At 26.3% G+C, this 22,392-nt stretch overlaps 1 protein-coding gene across 2 annotated transcripts in view; it reads left to right on the top strand.

Annotated features, from left to right (window-relative positions):
* The first annotated feature begins 13,814 nt into the window (after positions 1-13,814).
* The window catches only part of LOC145263621 (uncharacterized), a 186,588-nt gene continuing 178,010 nt past the window's right edge, over positions 13,815-22,392 (top strand). The window contains exon 1 of one of the 2 annotated variants that reach the window (XM_080120462.1): positions 13,815-15,167. In XM_080120462.1, coding sequence (XP_079976588.1) covers positions 14,016-15,167 — 1,152 coding nt within the window. In that variant the 5' untranslated portion in view covers positions 13,815-14,015. The remainder of the gene's footprint in view (positions 15,168-22,392) is intronic. The other variant, XM_080120463.1, reaches the window with a different exon arrangement.

Raw genomic sequence — 22,392 nt, 5'->3', positions numbered from 1 at the left:
AATAATTAATAATATTCAAATAATAAAACAATTCAATTCAAATAATAAAACAATTCAATTCAAATAATAAAACAATTCAATTCAAATAATAAAACAATTCAATTCAAATAATAATTAATAATATTCAAATAATAAAACAATTCCATTCAAAAAATAATTAATAATATTACAAATAATAAAACAATTCAATTCAAATAATAATTAATAATATTCAAATAATAAAACAATTCAATTCAAATAATAATTAATAATATTCAAATAATAAAACAATTCAATTCAAATAATAATTAATAATTTCAAATAATTAAACAATTCAATTCAAATAATAATTAATAATATTCAAATAATAAAACAATTCAATTCAAATAATAAAACAATTCAATTCAAATAACAATTAATAATATTCAAATAATAAAACAATTCAATTCAAATAATAATTAATAATATTCAAATAATAAAACAATTCAATTCAAATAATAATTAATAATATTCAAATAATAAAACAATTCAATTCAAATAATAATTAATAATATTCAAATAATAAAACAATTCAATTAAAATAATAAAACAATTCAATTCAAATAATAATTAATAATATTTAAATAATAAGACAATTCAATTCAAATAATAATTAATAATATTCAAATAATAAAACAATTCAATTCAAATAATAATTAATAATATTCAAATAATAAAACAATTCAATTCAAATAATAAAACAATTCAATTCAAATAATAATTAATAATATTCAAATAATAAAACAATTCAATTCAAATAATAATTAATAATATTCAAATAATAAAACAATTCAATTCAAATAATAATTAATAATATTCAAATAATAAAACAATTCAATTTAAATAATAGTTAATAATATTAAAATAATAAAACAATTCAATTCAAATAATAAAACAATTCAATTAAAAAAATAAAACAATTCAATTCAAATAATAGTTAATAATATTCAAATAATAAAACAATTCAATTCAAATAATAAAACAATTCAATTCAAATAATAATTAATAATATTCAAACAATAAACAATTCAATTCAAATAATAATTAATAATATTCAAATAATAAAACAATTCAATTCAAATAATAGTTAATAATATTCAAATAATAAAACAATTCAATTCAAATAATAAAACAATTAAATTCAAATAATAAAACAATTCAATTCAAATAATAAAACAATTAAATTCAAATAATAAAACAATTCAATTCAAATAATAATTAATAATATTCAAATAATAATTAATAATATTAAAATAATAAAACAATTAAATTCAAATAATAAAACAATTCAATTCAAATAATAAAACAATTCAATTCAAATAATAAAACAATTCAATTCAAATAATAATTAATAATATTCAAATAATAATTAATAATATTAAAATAATAAAACAATTAAATTCAAATAATAAAACAATTCAATTCAAATAATAAAACAATTCAATTCAAATAATAAAACAATTCAATTAAAATAATAATTAATAATATTCACATAATAAAACAATTCAATTCAAATAATAAAACAATTCAATTCAAATAATAAAACAATTCAATTCAAATAATAATTAATAATATTCACATAATAAAACAATTCAATTCAAATAATAAAACAATTCAATTCAAATAATAAAACAATTCAATTCAAACAATAAAACAATTCAATTCAAATAATAATTAATAATATTCAAATAATAAAACAATTCAATTAAAATAATAATTAATAATATTACAATAATAAAACAATTCAATTCAAATAATAGTTAATAATATTCAAATAATAAAACAATTCAATTCAAATAATAATTAATAATATTACAATAATAAAACAATTCAATTCAAATAATAAAACAATTCAATTCAAATAATAATTAATAATATTCACATAATAAAACAATTCAATTCAAATAATAAAACAATTCAATTCAAATAATAAAACAATTCAATTCAAACAATAAAACAATTCAATTCAAATAATAATTAATAATATTCAAATAATAAAACAATTCAATTCAAATAATAATTAATAATATTCACATAATAAAACAATTCAATTCAAATAATAATTAATAATATTCAAATAATAAAACAATTCAATTCAAATAATAATTAATAATATTACAATAATAAAACAATTCAATTCAAATAATAAAACAATTCAATTCAAATAATAATTAATAATATTCAAATAATAAAACAATTCAATTCAAATAATAAAACAATTCAATTCAAATAATAAAACAATTCAATTCAAACAATAAAACAATTCAATTCAAATAATAATTAATAATATTCACATAATAAAACAATTCAATTCAAATAATAATTAATAATATTCAAATAATAAAACAATTCAATTCAAATAATAATTAATAATATTCAAATAACAAAACAATTCAATTCAAATAATAATTAATAATATTCAAATAATAAAACAATTCAATTCAAATAATAAAACAATTCAATTCAAATAATAAAACAATTCAATTCAAACAATAAAACAATTCAATTCAAATAATAATTAATAATATTCACATGATAAAACAATTCAATTCAAATAATAATTAATAATATTCAAATAATAAAACAATTCAATTCAAATAATAATTAATAATATTCAAATAACAAAACAATTCAATTCAAATAATAATTAATAATATTCAAATAATAAAACAATTCAATTCAAATAATAAAACAATTCAATTCAAATAATAAAACAATTCAATTCAAACAATAAAACAATTCAATTCAAATAATAATTAATAATATTCACATAATAAAACAATTCAATTCAAATAATAATTAATAATATTCAAATAATAAAACAATTCAATTCAAATAATAATTAATAATATTCAAATAACAAAACAATTCAATTCAAATAATAATTAATAATATTCAAATAATAAAACAATTCAATTCAAATAATAAAACAATTCAATTCAAATAATACAACAATTCAATTCAAACAATAAAACAATTCAATTCAAATAATAATTAATAATATTCACATAATAAAACAATTCAATTCAAATAATAATTAATAATATTCAAATAATAAAACAATTCAATTCAAATAATAATTAATAATATTCAAATAATAAAACAATTCAATTCAAATAATAAGACAATTCAATTCAAATAATAATTAATAATATTCAAATAATAAAACAATTCAATTCAAATAATAAAACAATTCAATTCAAATAATAAAACAATTCAATTCAAATAATAGTTTATAATATTCAAATAATAAAACAATTCAATTCAAATAATAATTAATAATATTCAAATAATAAAACAATTCAATTCAAATAATAATTAATAATATTCAAATAATAAACCATTCAATTCAAATAATAAAACAATTCAATTCAAATAATAAAACAATTCAATTCAAACAATAAAACAATTCAATTCAAATAATAATTAATAATATTTAAATAATAAAACAATTCAATTCAAATAATAATTAATAATATTCAAATAATAAAACAATTCAATTCAAATAATAAAACAATTCAATTCAAATAATAATTAATAATATTCAAATAATAAAACAATTCAATTCAAATAATAATTAATAATATTCAAATAATAAAACAATTCAATTCAAATAATAATTAATAATATTCAAATAATAAAATAATTCAATTCAAATAATAAAACAATTCAATTCAAATAATAATTAATAATGTTCAAATAATAAAACAATTCAATTCAAATAATAATTAATAATATTCAAATAATAAAACAATTCAATTCAAATAATAAAACAATTCAATTCAAATAATAATTAATAATATTCAAATAATAAAACAATTCAATTCAAATAATAAAACAATTCAATTCAAATAATAATTAATAATATTCAAATAATAAAACAATTCAATTCAAATAATAGTTAATAATATTCAAATAATAAAACAATTCAATTCAAATAATAAAACAATTCAATTCAAATAATAAAACAATTCAATTCAAATAATAATTAATAATATTTACATAATAAAACAATTCAATTCAAATAATAAAACAATTCAATTCAAATAATAATTAATAATATTCAAATAATAAAACAATTCAATTCAAATAATAAAACAATTCAATTCAAATAATAATTAATAATATTCAAATAATAAAACAATTCAATTCAAATAATAAAACAATTCAATTCAAATAATAATTAATAATATTCAAATAATAAAACAATTAAATTCAAATAATAAAACAATTCAATTCAAATAATAAAACAATTCAATTCAAACAATAAAACAATTCAATTCAAATAATAATTAATAATATTCAAATAATAAAACAATTCAATTCAAATAATAAAACAATTCAATTCAAATAATAAAACAATTCAATTCAAATAATAAAACAATTCAATTCAAACAATAAAACAATTCCATTCAAATAATAGTTAATAATATTCAAATAATAAAACAATTCAATTCAAATAATAAAACAATTCAATTCAAATAATAAAACAATTCAATTCAAATAATAATTAATAATATTCAAATAATAAAACAATTCAATTCAAATAATAAAACAATTCAATTCAAATAATAAGACAATTCAATTCAAATAATAATTAATAATATTCAAATAATAAAACAATTCAATTCAAATAATAAAACAATTTAATTCAAATAATAATTAATAATATTTACATAATAAAACAATTCAATTCAAATAATAAGACAAACGAAAAGAAATAAGTAGGGAGTTTAATTTTCAGTGGATGTTTAGGAAATTGACCCCCCCCCCCCTTTAAATTCTACAATTTACTCCCGCTCCCACCCTTTTCACGGAAATATCATCGATTACAAACTTAACTTTCAGATATAAAAAAAGAAAAAAAATGAAAAAAAAATATTTTTATGATTTTCAACGTCGGGAATAAACACCGGTCGCGTGAGAGAGTAACAATATTTTTCTCGGTCATGATCACAAAGTACATGTTCAATTGAGTAGAACGTTATAATTGAAAAGTGATCCCTAGGATCTGCCAAACGATTGTGAAAAATGGAGCGCATGTTCCCGTGACGTCAGACTTGTGTTAACTATACGAAGAAGCGACTTCATGATTTTTTTTTTTTCAAACCTTTGTTTATCTTCTCCAAACTGCAATTAACAATAAATCTTTGTTATAATTTTGTTAGGTTTTAAGATTTACACAGTTTAATGATTAATAATATTATAAACATTTGTATATTAAATATCAAATACGGTTTTATTAAATATGAACAGGTGTTCATTAGCAGCTTCCATACTTTTGTTTGGTAAAAAGAGACAAACAAAATAAACAAAATATGAGGGGGGGGGGTCTACAAAATGTTTAATATTTGTGCAATAATATTTTCAAATCGGTTTTATTCTGGCGATAAAATACCTGATAAGAGCCATGTTTATATTAAAATTTAATATTTAAAATTTTTTTTAAACACAATTAATTAAAAATCTATGTTGTCACGGGACATTTTGAAATAATGGAATTTTAATCGTTTTAATCTTTTAAAAATTAATTAATTTTTAGGAAGTTTCTTTTTTTTGCAATTCAACTAGTATATATTAATTCGAAAAAAAAACACGCTATTAAAAAAAGTATAATAATATTAAATTTATATAATTTTTTTAATTGCTACTTCAAGGTAAGGTGTATTTAGATTTTTAAAAACTAAATATTTTTTTACTTATTTGAACTCTTATGTTTCATAATACATAGAAATTTCGATAGATTTCAATATATTTTGTTCAAATTTCGAAAAAAATAAATATGGGGGTGGGGATGCACTAAAAAAGTATTTCCCCTCGTATATTTTACGAAAACTGCATTTTATATGTAATTTCATTCTAAAATGAAGAAGTATCGAAAATTTCACGAAAATCTGACCATTAGTTGATTTTTGCTAGATTTATTAAACACGGGTATGTTTTCACGTTCGAAATGCTTACTACATGGGAACGTTATTTTAAAGAACCAATTATGTAAACACGATTTTCGTCTCGCAATTTCATTATTTTCGTACGATGGATTTTTTTTTTTAAGATTACTAGTTTATTTTTCCCTTTTAAATGGTACAAAAGTTATATTGATAATATTAATTTATAATAAAGTTACATCGTGTTACATATAGGGGCGGGGCGGGGTTTAATTCTGTGGTGAATTTTGGAGTCATAAAAATTTTTCTTTTCAAAATTTTTTTTTTTAATCTGAAAGTTAAGTCTGTAATTTGATTAGATTAACGTGAAAAAGAAAAAAAATGTAAATTGTGGAATTTAGAGGTGAGGAGTCAATTTCCTTAACGCCCGCCAAATTTTCTTGTCAACAAAACTGGCGCTTCTACATTCTCAGAACGAGACTTTGTAGTCGATAAATGGTGTTTTCAGATAAAAACAATCCTGCAAATGTGCAGTTTAGCGGCGTAAATTATTTGACAGACAAAAAGTTATCAAAACTGTTCATTTTTATAAAACCCGAAAAAATTTCCTTTTTACTATTTTTTCGGTGATTCTTTTCTGGGACGCCAGGACGCCAGGACGCCAGGACGCCAAAAAGTACGCCACGGGCCAAATTTCATTCCTTTATGAAAACAAATTTCTACAGAAAACCCCCCTTATTTTTACACTTTTATCTCGTGAATAAACATGAAATTATATATTGAAAACTGCGTTTATAATTTTTAATATCCAACAACGGAGTTGAAATCAATAATTTCGATTTTAAAACAAAATTAATTTTTTTGATAAATCTCTGTTTGGCGTACTCATGAATTATCTTTTTTAAAGAATAAAATTGAATAAAGTTTATTTTCACAAGAATGTTCAGACATTTACCTAGCAAAGAAGCATAAAATTATATAGGAAAAACCGCGTTTATTATTTTTAAAAAAATGCAAATTATACATCGGGTATGAAGTTGACTTCCTTTTTTTTTCCTTAAATGAAAGTGACTTGGTTTGATAAAATTGTGTTTGGCGTACTCGTGAATTATTTTTTTCTAAAGAATCAAAATTGAATAAAGTTTATTTTTACAAGAATGTTCAGACATTTACCTAGCAAATAAGGACAGAGATTTATCAAAAAAATTAGTTTTGTTTTAAAATCGGAATTATTGATTTCAACTCCGTTGTTGGATATCAAAAATAATAAACACGGTTTTCAATATATAATTTCATGTTTATTCGCGAGATAAAAGTGTAAAAACAAATTGTTTTTATTCTGAATAAAGTTGTTTTTATGACGGAATGAAATTTGGCTGTGGCGTACTTTTTGGCGAGCTGGCGTCCCAAAAAAGAATCACCCCTATTTTTTCAACATTTTTTATTAGACTAAATGTACGATAATCGAGGCCGCCATATTGTTTTTAAAATTTGGCCTTACTAAGGTTTGACAGCTTAGTCTTTTTAAAGCCAAATCTGGCCTTTTTGCGCCCTATAAATAGTTTTGGTTGCCATTTTTAATGAAAGAGCGTAAAAAAGGCCAAATGGTATCGAGACTCCTAAGATGTGATCCTCTCATGTCGGACATTTTTTGTTCATAAGTAATACTCGACATTAGTTGTTTTTTTATTTTTCATTTTAACTAAATAAACTCTTTAAAATAAGTTGAACCACAAAAACCTTATAAAGGTAGGTAGAAAACGAACACTTTAAAAAATCAATTTTATTTTTTTAAAACAACAGTAAACAAGTAAATTTTTTATTTTTTTTAAATATGGGATGTGTATTCTGTTTAAAAAAAACAAAACAATATCTCCTTCAAGAACAGTCATAAAATGTGTTTTCAATCGATATTTATTCAATAATGGACCAGTTTTCGTACCTAGCAAAAATGGACGAGTTTTCCGGGGACGAGTTTTTCTAAATTCATTTTAAATATTAAAAAAAAAAAATATTTATAGAAATGTAAAAAATAAAAGTCTAGAAAAATTTTTTTTCGTTGCTTTATAATAAAACAAGAAGTATTTCCATATGGTTTCGTATTTCGTTTAATGCTTACTGACTGCCATTCCATATTTAGGTAAACTCAGTCCACTTCCGGCGTTTTAACTTTGCGTACTGAATTTTTAGAGAAAACAGTTATATGTTTATTAAAATATTTTAGCCTCTTAAAAATAGTTGACCTCCTCTCCTACAAAACATACTCTTTCGAATCGTGAACTGCTTCGACCATTTCCGGAGTAGAAAAGTAAATATATGTAGATATTTGTATAACTAACTTAAAAAAGAAATTTAAATATATTGCGTTTCGAGTTTGCCTTACAATTCTCAGGTGTACGAAAAAATGGTACCCCCCCCCAAAAAAAAAACATATATAACAAATAAATGTTATCAAAGGCAACACAAGTCACCTATCTGGAAAAGTTTTTAGTGGTGGTGTTCTAGGTGTACCAGAATTTTTGTAGGAATTTTTGACATCCCTAACACGAAACTGCGAATAAAATATAAAAACTCGTAATTTCTCTTTTAAAAGTGGGTTGTTTATTTTCTTTATGGATTATACTTCCAAAATAAACTAATAAAGTTGTTTTAAAAGTAATAGAAATATTTTTTTTTATTTAAAAAAAAAACAGTAATGAATTTTACGAACTCAATATTTTTCAATTTTTAAACTTTAAAAATCTATCAAAATTTTTCTATTGATTCTAATTTTACGATATTTTCAGGGTCAATGTGAAATTTTATGCTCTTTCCAATAAACTGAATATAATATTTTAGACAAACGTTTTTTTTTTTTAATTCACGCCCCCCCCCCATTTTCAAGTGTCTATTAAAAAGTAAATAATTAATTTACTCACCACAGTTTTATATATCACAAATTGAAGAGAAAAAGTCAATAAATAATATATTCAAATTTAAAACAAAAAAAGAAGTAGTGTTTTTTTAGAAATTTACTTGTAAAGCCCGTTTTATTTTTTATTTTTTATTTTAATGAAACCTTGTTCCTTGCTCCTTTAATTGAAAAAAAAAAAAAAGGTTTGAATTACATTTTTCGAGGCGTTATAAGCTTGGAAAGACGGGGTGGAATTATTCACTATTTTTCACGAAATTTCTGACACACCTAGCGAGCGAGCTGACCCTTAAATACGTGAAGTTTGGAAAAATGAGTTAAAACTAAAAAAATTATTCAAAATACTGTTAGAAACCCAATCAGTATATATTACGTGACATATATTCAGTTGGTTTCTAACAGTAGTTTGTATAATTTTTCAGTTTTAACTAATTTGTCTAAACTTCATGTATTTAATGGTTAGTTCGCCGTCATTTCTCTTGTTCGCATCTATCGATAAACACTGTATGGATTGTGAATCAATTAAATGTTTTAAATTGGGTAAAACCATTAAAAACCTTTCCAGATAGGTAGAAGAGTAACTTATCTTGCCTTTGATAATATTTATTTGTTATATCTAAAAAAAAAAAAAAAAAATTACCACTATTTTTCGTACGTCTGTAGATTGTAATACAAATGAATTTAGGAAAACTCGTCCCCGGTAAACTCGTCTCCGGAAAACTCGTACCTGGAAAACTCGTCCCCTTTTGCTAGGTAGGAAAACTGGTCCCTTATGTAATAAATATCGATTGAAAACACATTTTATGACCGTTCTTCAAGAAGATATTGTCTTTAAAAGAGAATACTCATCCCATAATATTTAAAAAAAAAAATATTTTTACTTGTTTACTGTTGTTTTAAAAAAATTAAATTAATTTTTCTAAGTTTTCGTTTTCTACCTAGCTTTGAAAGGTTTTAGTCTTTCAACTTATTTTAAAGAGTTTATTTAGTTAAAAAAAAGTAATGTCGAGTGTTACTTATGAACAAAAAATGTCCGACGTAAGAGGACACCTCTTAGAGGATAATTGCTCAAAAATATTAAACTAAAGAAAACATTAAGGTAGATATAGTTTTAAAACGATCCCCACCCCCAAAAAAAAAGAAAATAAATTTGCATATTTTTAGGTAATAATGCAAATGCACATCCCATAATATTTTAAAAAATATTTTTACATGTTTATTGTTTTAAAAAAATTAAATTGATTTGTCTAAGTTTTCGTTTTCTACCTAGCTTTGTAAGTTTTCGGTGTTTAAACTTATTTTAAAGAGTTTATTCAGTTAAAAAGAAATAACAAGTAATGTGCCTATTTAAAATGCCTCCCCACGGGACAGAGTTAGACACCAGGGTCGTTTTTTAACGTGGAGAAAAGGTACAAAAATAAAAGAAATTGTCACAGTCGTGAAGGACTTCCTCCACCGAAAGAGAACAAGAAATGGAAGTGCACTGCAGCATCTGAAGAACAGATGGTATTTATTTGCTCCCCCACCGAGCAAATTAGGCACAAGGCCGATTTTTAATGTGAGGAGTGAAGGGAGGGGGAAGGGAAAAAGGGGACCAGCTCCCGAGAGGTGGGAAATAGGAGCTGGTTAATGGTCAGGCATGTGGGGTTGCCCCCACATCTGGTCTTTGCTAGTCATAGCTTGCAGCATCTGAAGAACAGATACTACACTTTGATCTTGACCAAGTAATGTCGCACTCGACATTACTTAGTAAATAATTTTGAACAAAGAAATGTCCGAAAATTAAAGAAAATACTGAGGTAGTTTTAAAACGAGCCCCCCCCCCCCCACCTTCAAAAGAAAATAAATTTGTATATTTTAAAGTACTTCAGTACTGCACAAATGCTCCCGAAATAACTTTCAAACGATACCCTCCCCTCCCCATGTTAAGAATGGCTTTCGAAATAATAACGTTATTATTTCAGCGCGGTACCAAAATTACATAAGACCGTGTTTTCTTTTTTTTTGTTTTGTAATAACACAAGAATTATTTAAACTGAATTAATTCTTCTAAATAAAATAATTGTTTTCTTTGATAATACGTGTTTTCTTTCTTTCTTTTTTGTTTTGTAATGACACAAAAAGTGTTAAAACTAGAGTATTTTTTTAATAAATATTTGGTTTCATTTTTCGTATCTTAACTCCGTGATCAAGTTTATTTTTTATTTTTTTTTTAGCAAGAGTTAAAAATAATTTTAAAAAATATTATGGGGATGCATAGTCTCTTTTAAAAACAATATCTCTTTCAAAAACGGTAATAAAATGTGTTTTCAATCGATATTTATTCAATAAGGGACCAGTTTTCCTACCTAGCAAAAAGGGGACATTTTCCGGGTATGAGTTTTCCGGGTATGAGTTTTCCGGGTACGGGTTTTCCGGAGACGAGTTTTCCGAGCACTAATACAAACACGGCGTTTCCTTATAGCAAGGAAGATGATAACGTCTCTATATTTTGTAGAAGCAATAACAGATACTATTATTTTCTCGTGCATTGAAAAGCTGAGATTTAGTATTCAATAATAATAATGATGATGATGATGATGGTTATTGCTGTAATAATAATAATAATAATAATAATAATAATAATAATAATAATAATAATAACAACACCCCATCCCCCATTACCAAAGCACTGCCCCCCCCAGCAAAGAGTGAGACCGAATAGCCAAGTATTCAAGGAGGAAGAAAAGACCGAGGAGTGAGCACTGACCAGACCTCCACTGTATAAGTGCGGAGAGAACTGGGACCTTGGGGAGGCTCATTTCATTGCCACTCAAATTCCAGTAAAGATCCATGGCCGCTGCCAACGAGAAATCAATAGCAAGCAGCTGTTGCGATAATGCAAATTTATTTGCAAATGTTATCGAAAGAGGCGGAGAGTACTGGAAAATCTGGGGAGACTTGTTATCACTCAGCTTCCAGGGAACATCAGGCTGTATTCACTGAGATATGTGGATGACTGGATGACCTGCGTGAAAGCTCCTTTTGAGCCAATAATAATAATATAATGTTTATCGTTTAAGCATTGATAATGTCCAAGATAAGTGCTCGCGGGGAAACCAAACTACCGGAAGTGGATACGGAACGGAATCACGGATTCAAGACACGGAAAACGAAGCCATATATGTACATACAAAAAAACCTATAGTTTTATTTAACACTTTTTGTGTTTTTACGAAACAAAAAAAAAATACTTTTAAACACCACCACCACCATCACCACCACCAACAACAACAACAACAAAACACTTCTTGTATTATCAAATAATAAAATAAATATTTTACTCTACAAAATTAATTTAGTTTTAACACTTTTTTTTACATAGAAGTCACCATTTATCAAGGCCCGGAGGCCACTCAAGGATAAAGGTTATTGTGTGTACAGACTGTACAGTAGTCAAAGGGATAATATCGTAGTAATCGTTAGTAGTGTACATTTTTTTTTTACGAAAAAAAAAAAAACATTAAAGAGACTTTATAATATATATATTATTAAAAAAACTTTATAATATATAATTTATATAATTAAATAATTATTTTTTTTGTTGTTGTCGTAAAACAAGTGTTAAAACTAAATTAATTATCTATAATTAAATATTTGTTTTATTAATTTCCAATACAATAATTGTTTTCTTTTTTCTTTTTTTTTTTTTTGCTAAAAATTCATTTTTTTTTTTTTAGTTTCGTGATAACACAAGAAGTCTTAAAACTAAAGTAATTTTTTTTAATGGTTTCGTTTTTCATGTCTCAACTCTGTGACTGACTGACTGACTCCGTCCCGTTCTATAATCAACCGTATCCACATCAGATAGCTATATTTTTCCGAGCACTAATCTTGAACATTACCAAAACATCTGAAAAAAAAAAAAAAAATATTTTCGTTCTCATTCAGATTGGCACTCATGGCGGCACGTCAATGACGGGATGAAGATAAATAAAAAAAAAACAAAAAAAAAAAAAAACAAAAAAAAACATGTAATTTGATCAAATAGTTTTTAAAAATTTTTATTCAAGAAAATCAAATTTTTCTGTTTCAAAAAAAAAAAAAAAATAAATAAATAAATGTCTGGACCAAGAGCAGATAACCATAATCCACGTGGACACTCAAAATAATAACTGATTACCTCCCCTTATTATGTTCTCTAGAAAAACATGTCCTCGTATGTAAAAAACGGCAAATTTATTTTTCGTGAATAAAAAAAAAAACACTACTCGATCAGTTTTTGTAATTTTTTAAATATAAAATCTTCAATCCGTGATAAATAAGAACATTGCTCTATATTCTTAGTACAAAAAGTTTTTCATTTTTGTTTAACCCTGTAAGGGCCAATCTGAATCCAATTTATTTTCTAAATATATGGAGTTTCCTTAAAACGGGAGACAATAATGCCTTAAAAAAAAAAACAAAAAACAAAATGTTTATAAATTTCCATATCAATTTTTTTTTTAACTGTGGATGGAGGGAATACTACCGGAGAACAGTTATAAAATATTGATATTTTTATTTTAAATGCATGGGGTTTTCTTTAAAACAGGGGAGACGATAACGTCTGTACTTCTATAAAACGTCTAACAGATATAACACTTTGATCGTACACTGCAAGGAGTATTTATTACTAAATACTTTGGTACTTATGCAGAGAAGTTACCATACCGAAATAATAACATTATTATTTAGAAACCCATTCTTAGCAAGAGGTGGGAAGGGTATTATACTGTTTTATAACTAGTGTATTCCACCTTAAAATTTAAAACAGGACATCGTAAAGCTTGAAAATACAAAAAAAAATATAACACGGTAACTTTTCTTTATAAGCACCAATACCTTTTATTTTAACAATTGAAAGACATTTATATTTTCAACAATATTATTAGAATTTCCTTTAAAACAAGGGAGACGATGATGTGCCTATTTTTTTAGAAGTGCTGCTGCTGATGCGACGGTTATTTCCCCTTTTTGTTGTCGAACTCTTCAATGTTTGGAGATTGGAAAATGGCCATCACAGGCGCTTTGCCCCTCGAGTGAAACCTCATCCGTACGTCAATCGCCCATTTTTCCGAGAAATCCCCTCTGATTCGATCGTTTGTTTTTGCTATCACCCAGACCAGTAAAGGATCAGTCGCGACCCTGGAGTGTATACCGGTCCTCTGCGATGCCCCATGACGGGTAATAGCATGGAATCGGACCTGTTGGTCGAGAGTCGTAGCCACCTTATGTCGACGAGTACTGCCGATGGACGACAACCACAAAACAACAATAATAACACCAATAACAGTAGAACCACTATCGCGGCGAACAACAGTCAGACCATTGGTACCAGCGGTGTCAATTCTATTAACAATACCGACAACAGTAGGGTTGTTATCATGTCTCATTTGCGCTCCCCAGCTACGTTGGAAAATGGTGATTTAAGACACAACACTAGTGGCATTGCTAACAATATAAGGCCGGGTTTGACCTTGGCTATCCAGGAAAATCTGAAATACGGTGTTGGCCTCCCCTCGGGGGGATTCAGTCGCGAATTATTATCGAGGGAGGGCCGATCTCACCCAGCCACCGCAACCAGTAGCCTTCATTCTGGAGATGGTAGTGGCAGTATTACTAGCACTAACAACACTAATAATACTAATACTACAAATACTATTACTACTAACAACAACGGGGTCTATGCAAATGGCTCCTCTTCGAGTGGAACGGTTTTATTGTCCTTACCAGGAGAAACACGAAATAACAACAATAATATGACCCCTTCATCCCTATATGTCGCCTTCACAACTAACAGTGCTTCCGCTAGTAGTACGAGCACTCGAACTACTACTACTACAGGCAGCTTAAGTACGTTAAATCGCTGTAATAATAATAGTAATAATAACAACAATAATCACAATGGTACAACCGCCCAATATACAACAACAGACCTTACGAGTCGAACCCTAGGTCATCTCAGTTGTACCCGTAAGGGTCATGAGGACTATCCTAGTAGCAGTAGTAATAATATTAGTAATAACAGCAACACTAATAATATTATACACAGTAATAATAGTTCTATTTTCAGTTTTAGTAACAATAATCCAAATACAAGTACTCCTAATAATACGGGTGGTCCTGTCGTCAGTCCTGGCCCATTTTCATTGCCCATCTCGGACGCTTACTTCCCGAAGCAACTAACGACAGACTTCAATAACAGTAGTAGTCGCGAAAATAAATTAAAAGAACTTATATTATTACATATTGACTTTATTCACCATCAGCAAGACTTGATTATTCAGAAGGATAAAGATATTAGTGATTTGAAATCGGAAAACGAAACGGTAAGTGTCTTTTTGTTGGTTTTTTTTATTACTTTTATTATCATTATCGTTTGTTATGTTTTCGTTTTTCAGTTTCGTTTCGTTTTATTTTATGATATGTCGTTCCGGCTTTTTAGAAGAAACCTAGACAGTGAAAATGTATTATTCTAATTCATACTTTCCCTTCCGCCACAAAAATAGAATAATAAGTCTGTCGTTTTAATCCATTAAATGAAATAGTAAGAGTTTAACTTTGAAAAACAAATGTTTAATTTTAGTATACGAACTGTTTAAATAATTTGTCCATTTTATTCGATTAAAAAGTATTTTATGGTTCTTATGCACTTATGTTACCGTGCTATTTTTTTTTTAACATGGGGAGGGGAGGGTGTTTTGTACCTATTTTATACTTCAACCAAAAAAAAAAAAAAAACATAAAACTTAAATTAAACTTGGAAATACAATTTAAAAAATAGCGCGGATCAGTAAGTGCACTTAGCACAAACTTGTCCAGTTTATTCGATTAAAAATATTTTATGCTGCTTATGCACTTATGTTACCGTGCTATTTTTTTAAAAATAGGATTTTCAAGTTAAATTCGCACTTTTGATATCTTCTTTTTTTTTTTTTTAATAAAATTGTTAGGTGAAATGGTCAATTTTTACGACGTGTCCCAGCGTATTATAAGCACCCCAACCTTCCCATGTTAAGAACGGCTTTCGGAATAAACATGTCAACCTCGAAAGCCGTTCTTAACATGGGGAGGTTGGTGTGTTTATAATACGCTGGGACACGTCGTAAAAATTGACCAGGTGAAATTACAAAATCATTACAAAAAAACCCTCTTCTCACCATGTTAAGAATGGCTTTCTAAATATTATTTCAGCACGGAAACATAAGTGCATAAGCACCTTTTTTAAATATTAGTTTACGACCTGCCTTAGCGTATTATAAACACCTCCAACCACCCCATGTTACGAACGGCTTTCGAGGTTGAGTGTTTATTCCGAAAGCCATTTTTAATATGGGGAGGTTGGGGGTGTTTATAAGACGTAGGGCACGTCGTAAAAATTTACCCTTTTTATTAAATTGTTAGGTGAAATTACAAAATAATTACCCCCCCCCACCACCATGTTATGAATGTCTTTCTTAATATTATTTCAGCATGGTAACATAAGTACCCTTTTAAATATTATGGTTTAGTTTCTTCTCATATCGGTTAAAAAAAAAAAAAAATAGGTATTTATGCAGTTTACGGAGCGTGCTGAAATAAACATTTAGAAAAGCATTCTTAACATAGAAAGTATTATAACTATTCTGTACTTTCGCCTAACAATTTAATAAACAAAAGCCTACTCGTGGTGAAATAATATTATTTAAAAGCCATTAACATGAGGAGGATAGTACGTTAAAATTATCCCGTGCTTTCGTCTAACAATTTAATGAACAAAAGGATACTTATGCAGTTTACAAACCGTGCTGAAATAATAAAATTTAGAAAACCATTCTTAACATGGAAAGGAGGGTAGGCTTTGTTAATTATTCTGTACCTTCGTTTAGCAATTTGCTATTGTAACCATTTTTAGTGTTAATAAATAAAACATGATTTAAATTTGAAACCAAAAAAAGTATCAATTGTGGTATAGAGACTGTTTAAATATTTTGCTCATTTTATTCGGCCTTACTCTGTTTTTTATTCATTTATTTATTTTGGTACTTGTGCATTTTTGGTACCGTGCTGAAAAAATAACGTTATTTTGAAAGCTATTATTCTTAACATGGAGAGCATGTTTTGTAATTATTCTGTGCTTCCACCTAACAATTTAATGATAAAAATATATATCGTGAAACTTGAATTTAACCTGAAAAAAAAAAAACTATTTAAAAATAGCGCAGTTCCAAAAATGCATAAGCACATTTTTTTTTTTTTTAAATTTGGTTTAGATTTCAGTACTTGTGCAGTTTAGAGACCGTGCAATTTTAGGATTTTCAAGTTTAATTTTTTACGGTATCTTGTTTATTAAATTGTTAGGTGAAAGAAAGTACGGTGTAGTTAACAAAGCCTTCTCCATGTTAAGAATGGGTTTCTAAATAACATTATTTGAACACGGTCCGGTCCGTATTCTGCATAAGTAGCTCGATTTCTTTTTAAAAGTAGTCTGTAAAAATAAGTATTAGTGCAGTTTATGGACCGTGCTGAAATATTAGAAATCCTTTCGCAACATAAGGTGGGGGATGCTTTGTTAACTATTCTGTTCTTTGAAACTGACAATTTAAGAAACAAAAGATGCCTTGATTTGAATTTAACTTGAAAATAACATCTATAAATAACATGGTCCGTAAACTGCACAAATACCCAAAATTAAATAAAATCGGATTTTGTAAAATAAAAAAAATAAATAAAAATTTTTTTTTTTTTTTTAGTTTGTATTTGTGACATTTTATTAGGTGAAAGTAAGAAGGCTCCTCGTTTCTTATGTTAAAGAATTAGTTTGTAATTAATAACGTTATTTCAGCACGGTCCGTATTCTGCATAAGTACCCCCCCCAATGTTTATTAAAATAAACAAGACACAAAAAATAAACTTTTAAATTCTTTTTATTGAATTTAACGACTTTTATAAACCTTTTTTTTTTCTTTTTTTTTAATACAAATATTAAACGATAAATTATATAAAAAAAAAAAAACTGGCAAGAAAATAAATTTAAAGATTTATACGAATAAAAAAACGTACTTCTGTAAATTTACGGATCGTGCTGAAACATTTAAACAATAACATTTAGAAACCCATTCTTAACATGGAGGATGGAAGAGATTTTATTTTATCTTTTATTTTTTTCCTAACCATTCTCTTTCACATAAGATCAAAGTGTAGTATCTGTTCAGTGCTGCTGCACTACAATTTCTTGTTCTTTCTCAGTGGAGAAGAAATCCTTCACGACTAAAACAATTTTTATTTCTGTTCCTTTTCTCCACGTTAAAAAAAAACGACCCTGGAGTCTAACTCTGTCCCGTGGGGAGGAATTGTAAATAGAAACAATTTGATACTTATGCACTTTTGTTACCGAGCTGAAATAATGTTATTTAGAAAGCCATTCTTAACATCGGGGTTTTTTTGCAATTATTTAACAAACAATTTAATAAAAAAGATATCGTAAAACTTTAACTAAACTTAAAAAGTATTTAAAAAATAGCACGATTAACAAAACTGCATAAGCAGTAACGATTTTTATTGAACTAAAGATACGGTAAAAAAAAAAAATTCGAAAATATGTTAAAAAAAAAAAAAGGCAAAAAAAAAAAAATAGATCGGTGCTTATACTGCAGAAGTACAAAAAAATCGATTAAATATTCCAACGGGCCCTATAGTACAATGGAACCCTTTGTAACATTCTTGACATTTTTTATTTTTCAATTTCCAATGTCAAGTATCCCCTAAAAAAATCTTTTATAAAAAAAAAATAATAATTTTACGGAGGTCGGGGGGATCGGAGTTAATTTACAGATTTATTTTTATTTGCAATTTTTTTTTTTTTTTTTTTTTAATAGAAAAAAAAATGCCGTTTTTGACACAATTCGTAAAAAAAAAAAAAAAACGCACGCACTTCTGCATTATGCGACCGAGCGCCTTTTTGTTTGTGTCTGTATATTTCACTAAACTGTCGCCAGGTGGCGCTTTTCGGTCCAAGAAAAATGTTCCATTAAAATTATTGGCGCTTCTACACTATTAGGACGAAATTTCGGAAATCGTAAAACTGAATTTCACATGAAAACAATGGTATCTACGTATTCCCCATATTTTTAAGATGATTATATCCAAAACTTGCGAAAATCGATAAGGTAGAAAATTATTTATTAAAGAAAATGAAAAAAATAGAATTTGATGAAAACGATCGTAAAACACAGTTCAAAAGGGAGGTAATTTTCCGTTTCGATTTAAACAAGATGGCGGCAATTTTTCACCTGTTAATACGATTAAAGTTGTTTTTTTTTTTTTTATAATTTAGAAATATTCAGGTAATTTCGACTGTATAATTTGGAAGCTACCATTGTGATTTATTAGAATTGACAAAAACAATCAGTAGAAACCATTGTTTGTTTTTTTTTTTTATTTGTTTATCTGAAAACTTCATTTATCGACTACAAAATCTCGTCCCGTGTAGAAGCGCTAAATGGTTACTTCAATTCAAAATGATTCGGAAAAAAAAAAAAAAAAAAAAAAATCCAAAGTTGCTTTAATTCAAAAAATGTTTCATTAAAATTATTTGTTCGGAAAAAAAAAAAAAAAAAATTTTTTTATAAAAATCCAAAATGTCCAAAATTGTTATTAAAATTGTCTTACGCAGACTTTTCAATAAATATCTTTGCAATTATTTTTATACAATAAATGCTTTGCTTTGGTTTTCAAATATTTTTCTGTTCGGAAAAAAAAAAATCATGCTTGTTATTTATTTGACCAAGAAGAATTTTGAGTTATCGCCCCTAACAATGGCGCTCGGCTGCATAATGCAGTAGTGCCAAAATGCATATTAAAATCTAAACTCATTAAAATGTTATTCTTTATTTTGATTTATTTAGTACTAGCATGGGTGTCCGGCGTTGCCCGGGTGCTCAGCAAAAAAAAAAAAAAAAAAGGTCAACTTTTTAAACTTTGACCCCTATTATGACCCCTTTAAATTTTATTTTTTTGGGCTCAAATTGAGTTATTAAGTTAGATCCATGTCCAAGGAACCTATATCTAAAATTTCAAGTGTTTAGACCTAAAATTGTCGGAGGAGTTTGGTAGAGTTCTCAAAGCTCAAATCGTTGAACTTTGACCCCTTAACAGCCTGGCCAAAAACCGATCACATAGATTTTCCCAAATCTCAGTACCCTGTATATCAAATTTCGAGTCTGTAGACTGAAAATTGACAGTTATTGGGAAGGAAAATGTACACAGACAGACAGACACGTTCACTTTTATAGATTTGTGGTGAATTAATTTGTATTGTAAGCTGTCCCCCCCCCCTCCTTGTAAAAATGTTTACATTTTAACCCCACGCTGTCAAATAAGATTCTATTTGTACTCGCGCGATTACCATTAACCATTCTGGAAATACTAGGAGATATATAAAAATCCATTCGAACTCTCTTGCTATACAAGTTCAACACTTAAGAATGGAGCAATAACATAGCAATAAGACCAAAATAAATATAGATATCTTTATTTGACAATTCCTTAAGCTTTGAAAAACCGTGATATTAGAAGGGTCTCTATAACTTGTTTTCTTTATTGAATTAATAAATTTATATTTTATTTTCTCTTGAATCATCTATATCTTAATAGGATTGCGTGTGGGTTATTTATTTTGTGTGTCACGCTTACAGCCGAGTGACTGTCATTTAATTATTATGGACTTCTATTTCTTGTAATAAATAATTTTACCAAGAATTAAGTTTCGGTTTCGATTATAGCTGATGGCACTCCAGTAATGTTTATATATATATATATATATATATATATATATATATATATATATATATATAAATTGTAATTCAATGAATTTAAAAAAAACTCATTGAAATGAAATGAAGTGGTTGAGTTTCATATCAAAGAATTTTTATTATTCTAAGCAAGATAAAGAATGCTTTAGAAAATTAATCTCCTTAACCTATAGGGTTTCGATGTCTACCATCTCATCAGAGGAGAGAAAATATTAGCAAATAGTTATAAAGGTATGCACCCTATTATCATTCACTGACTTTAGCAAATAGGGTGCATACCTTTATAACTATTTGCTAATATTTTCTCTCCTCTGATGAGATGGTAGACATCGAAACCCTGTTAAGGAGATTAATTTTCTAAAGCATTCTTTATCTTGCTTAGAATAATAAAAATTCTTTGATATGAAACTCAACCACTTCATTTCATTTCAATGAGTTTTTTTTAAATTCACTTATTTGCTCTATCTTGCATATCGAGCAATTCCTGTTTAGATGGGATAACTTATAGAATATTACTGCCAGTAATATTTTGTAAACCTACAATCTCACGTTTCCATAACAACTAATTAAATAAAAACTATTCTGAAGTGTATATATATATATATATATTTTTTTTTTTTCATAAGTTTTGGTTTCGGTGTCAATTCAAGCTGATGCACCCAGGTCATATATATATATTTTAAATAAAAACTTTATAATATATAAAAATCGATAGAACATTAACTCTATAATAATATATACGAAATCTGCATAAATAAAATATCATATTTAAGCGTACTTTACGACCGGGCTACGCCGGACGTCCCTGCTAGCTTATATAAATACTTTTGCAGTTTCAACAAAAGAGCTCAGAGCGTCTCCATTTATTCTGAACATCCACGGAATGCCAAAAAAGGGTCGGCTGTGAAATTTCCACAGGTCCCGTTAGTTATATATCATTATATTAATATATTTTTGTATATATATATATATATATATATATATATATATATATATATATATATATATATATATGGTGCGGGTTTGTTTTACTGTACACTACACATAGATTCGAAAAAGTTGTCACAAAACAAATATAGAACAAATAAATGTTATCAAAAGCAAGATAAGTTACTTTTATGTTTTTAGTGTTTTTATTTAATTTAACATGTTTATTCAGCTCGAAAAACAGTGTTTACCGATGTATTGGAAAATTCAAAATGGCGCCCGACTCTCTCTCTCGGAGACGGTAAGTTTGGGAAAAGGAATTATGAATAAAAAACCGGTCAAAATACTCTTAAAAACTCGCCGAATATATGTCAGCCCATGTCACGGTAACATATATTGAGCGAGTTTCTAACAGTATTTTGTCTGTTTTTTTTATGTATAACTCATTTTCCAATACATCGGTAAACACTGTATGATTTTCGAGCTGAATAAACATGTTACATTAAATATAACCCTAAAAACATATTCAGTTAGGTAGAAAAGTAACTTATCTTGCCTTTGATAACATTTATTTGTTATATATTTGTTTTTTGACAACTTTTTCGAATCTATGCGTATAGTAATACAAACCCTTTGGTGCTTGTGCACTTATTGATCCGCGCTATTTTTAAAAATATTTTTTCAAGTTTAATTTTTATTAAAGTCTTATAATATGTTTTTTTATCAAATTGTAAGATTAAAGTACATAATAGGTACAACCCCCCCCCGTCCATGTTAAAAATGGCTTTCTAGATAACGTTATTTCAGCACGGATCAATAAGTGCACTGGTAATAT

Source organism: Euprymna scolopes, chromosome 39, assembly GCF_053919585.1.
Source record: "Euprymna scolopes isolate OS-2025 chromosome 39, ASM5391958v1, whole genome shotgun sequence".
Lineage (NCBI taxonomy): Eukaryota > Metazoa > Mollusca > Cephalopoda > Sepiida > Sepiolidae > Euprymna > Euprymna scolopes.
This window is presented reverse-complemented; position numbering and strand designations above follow the sequence as displayed.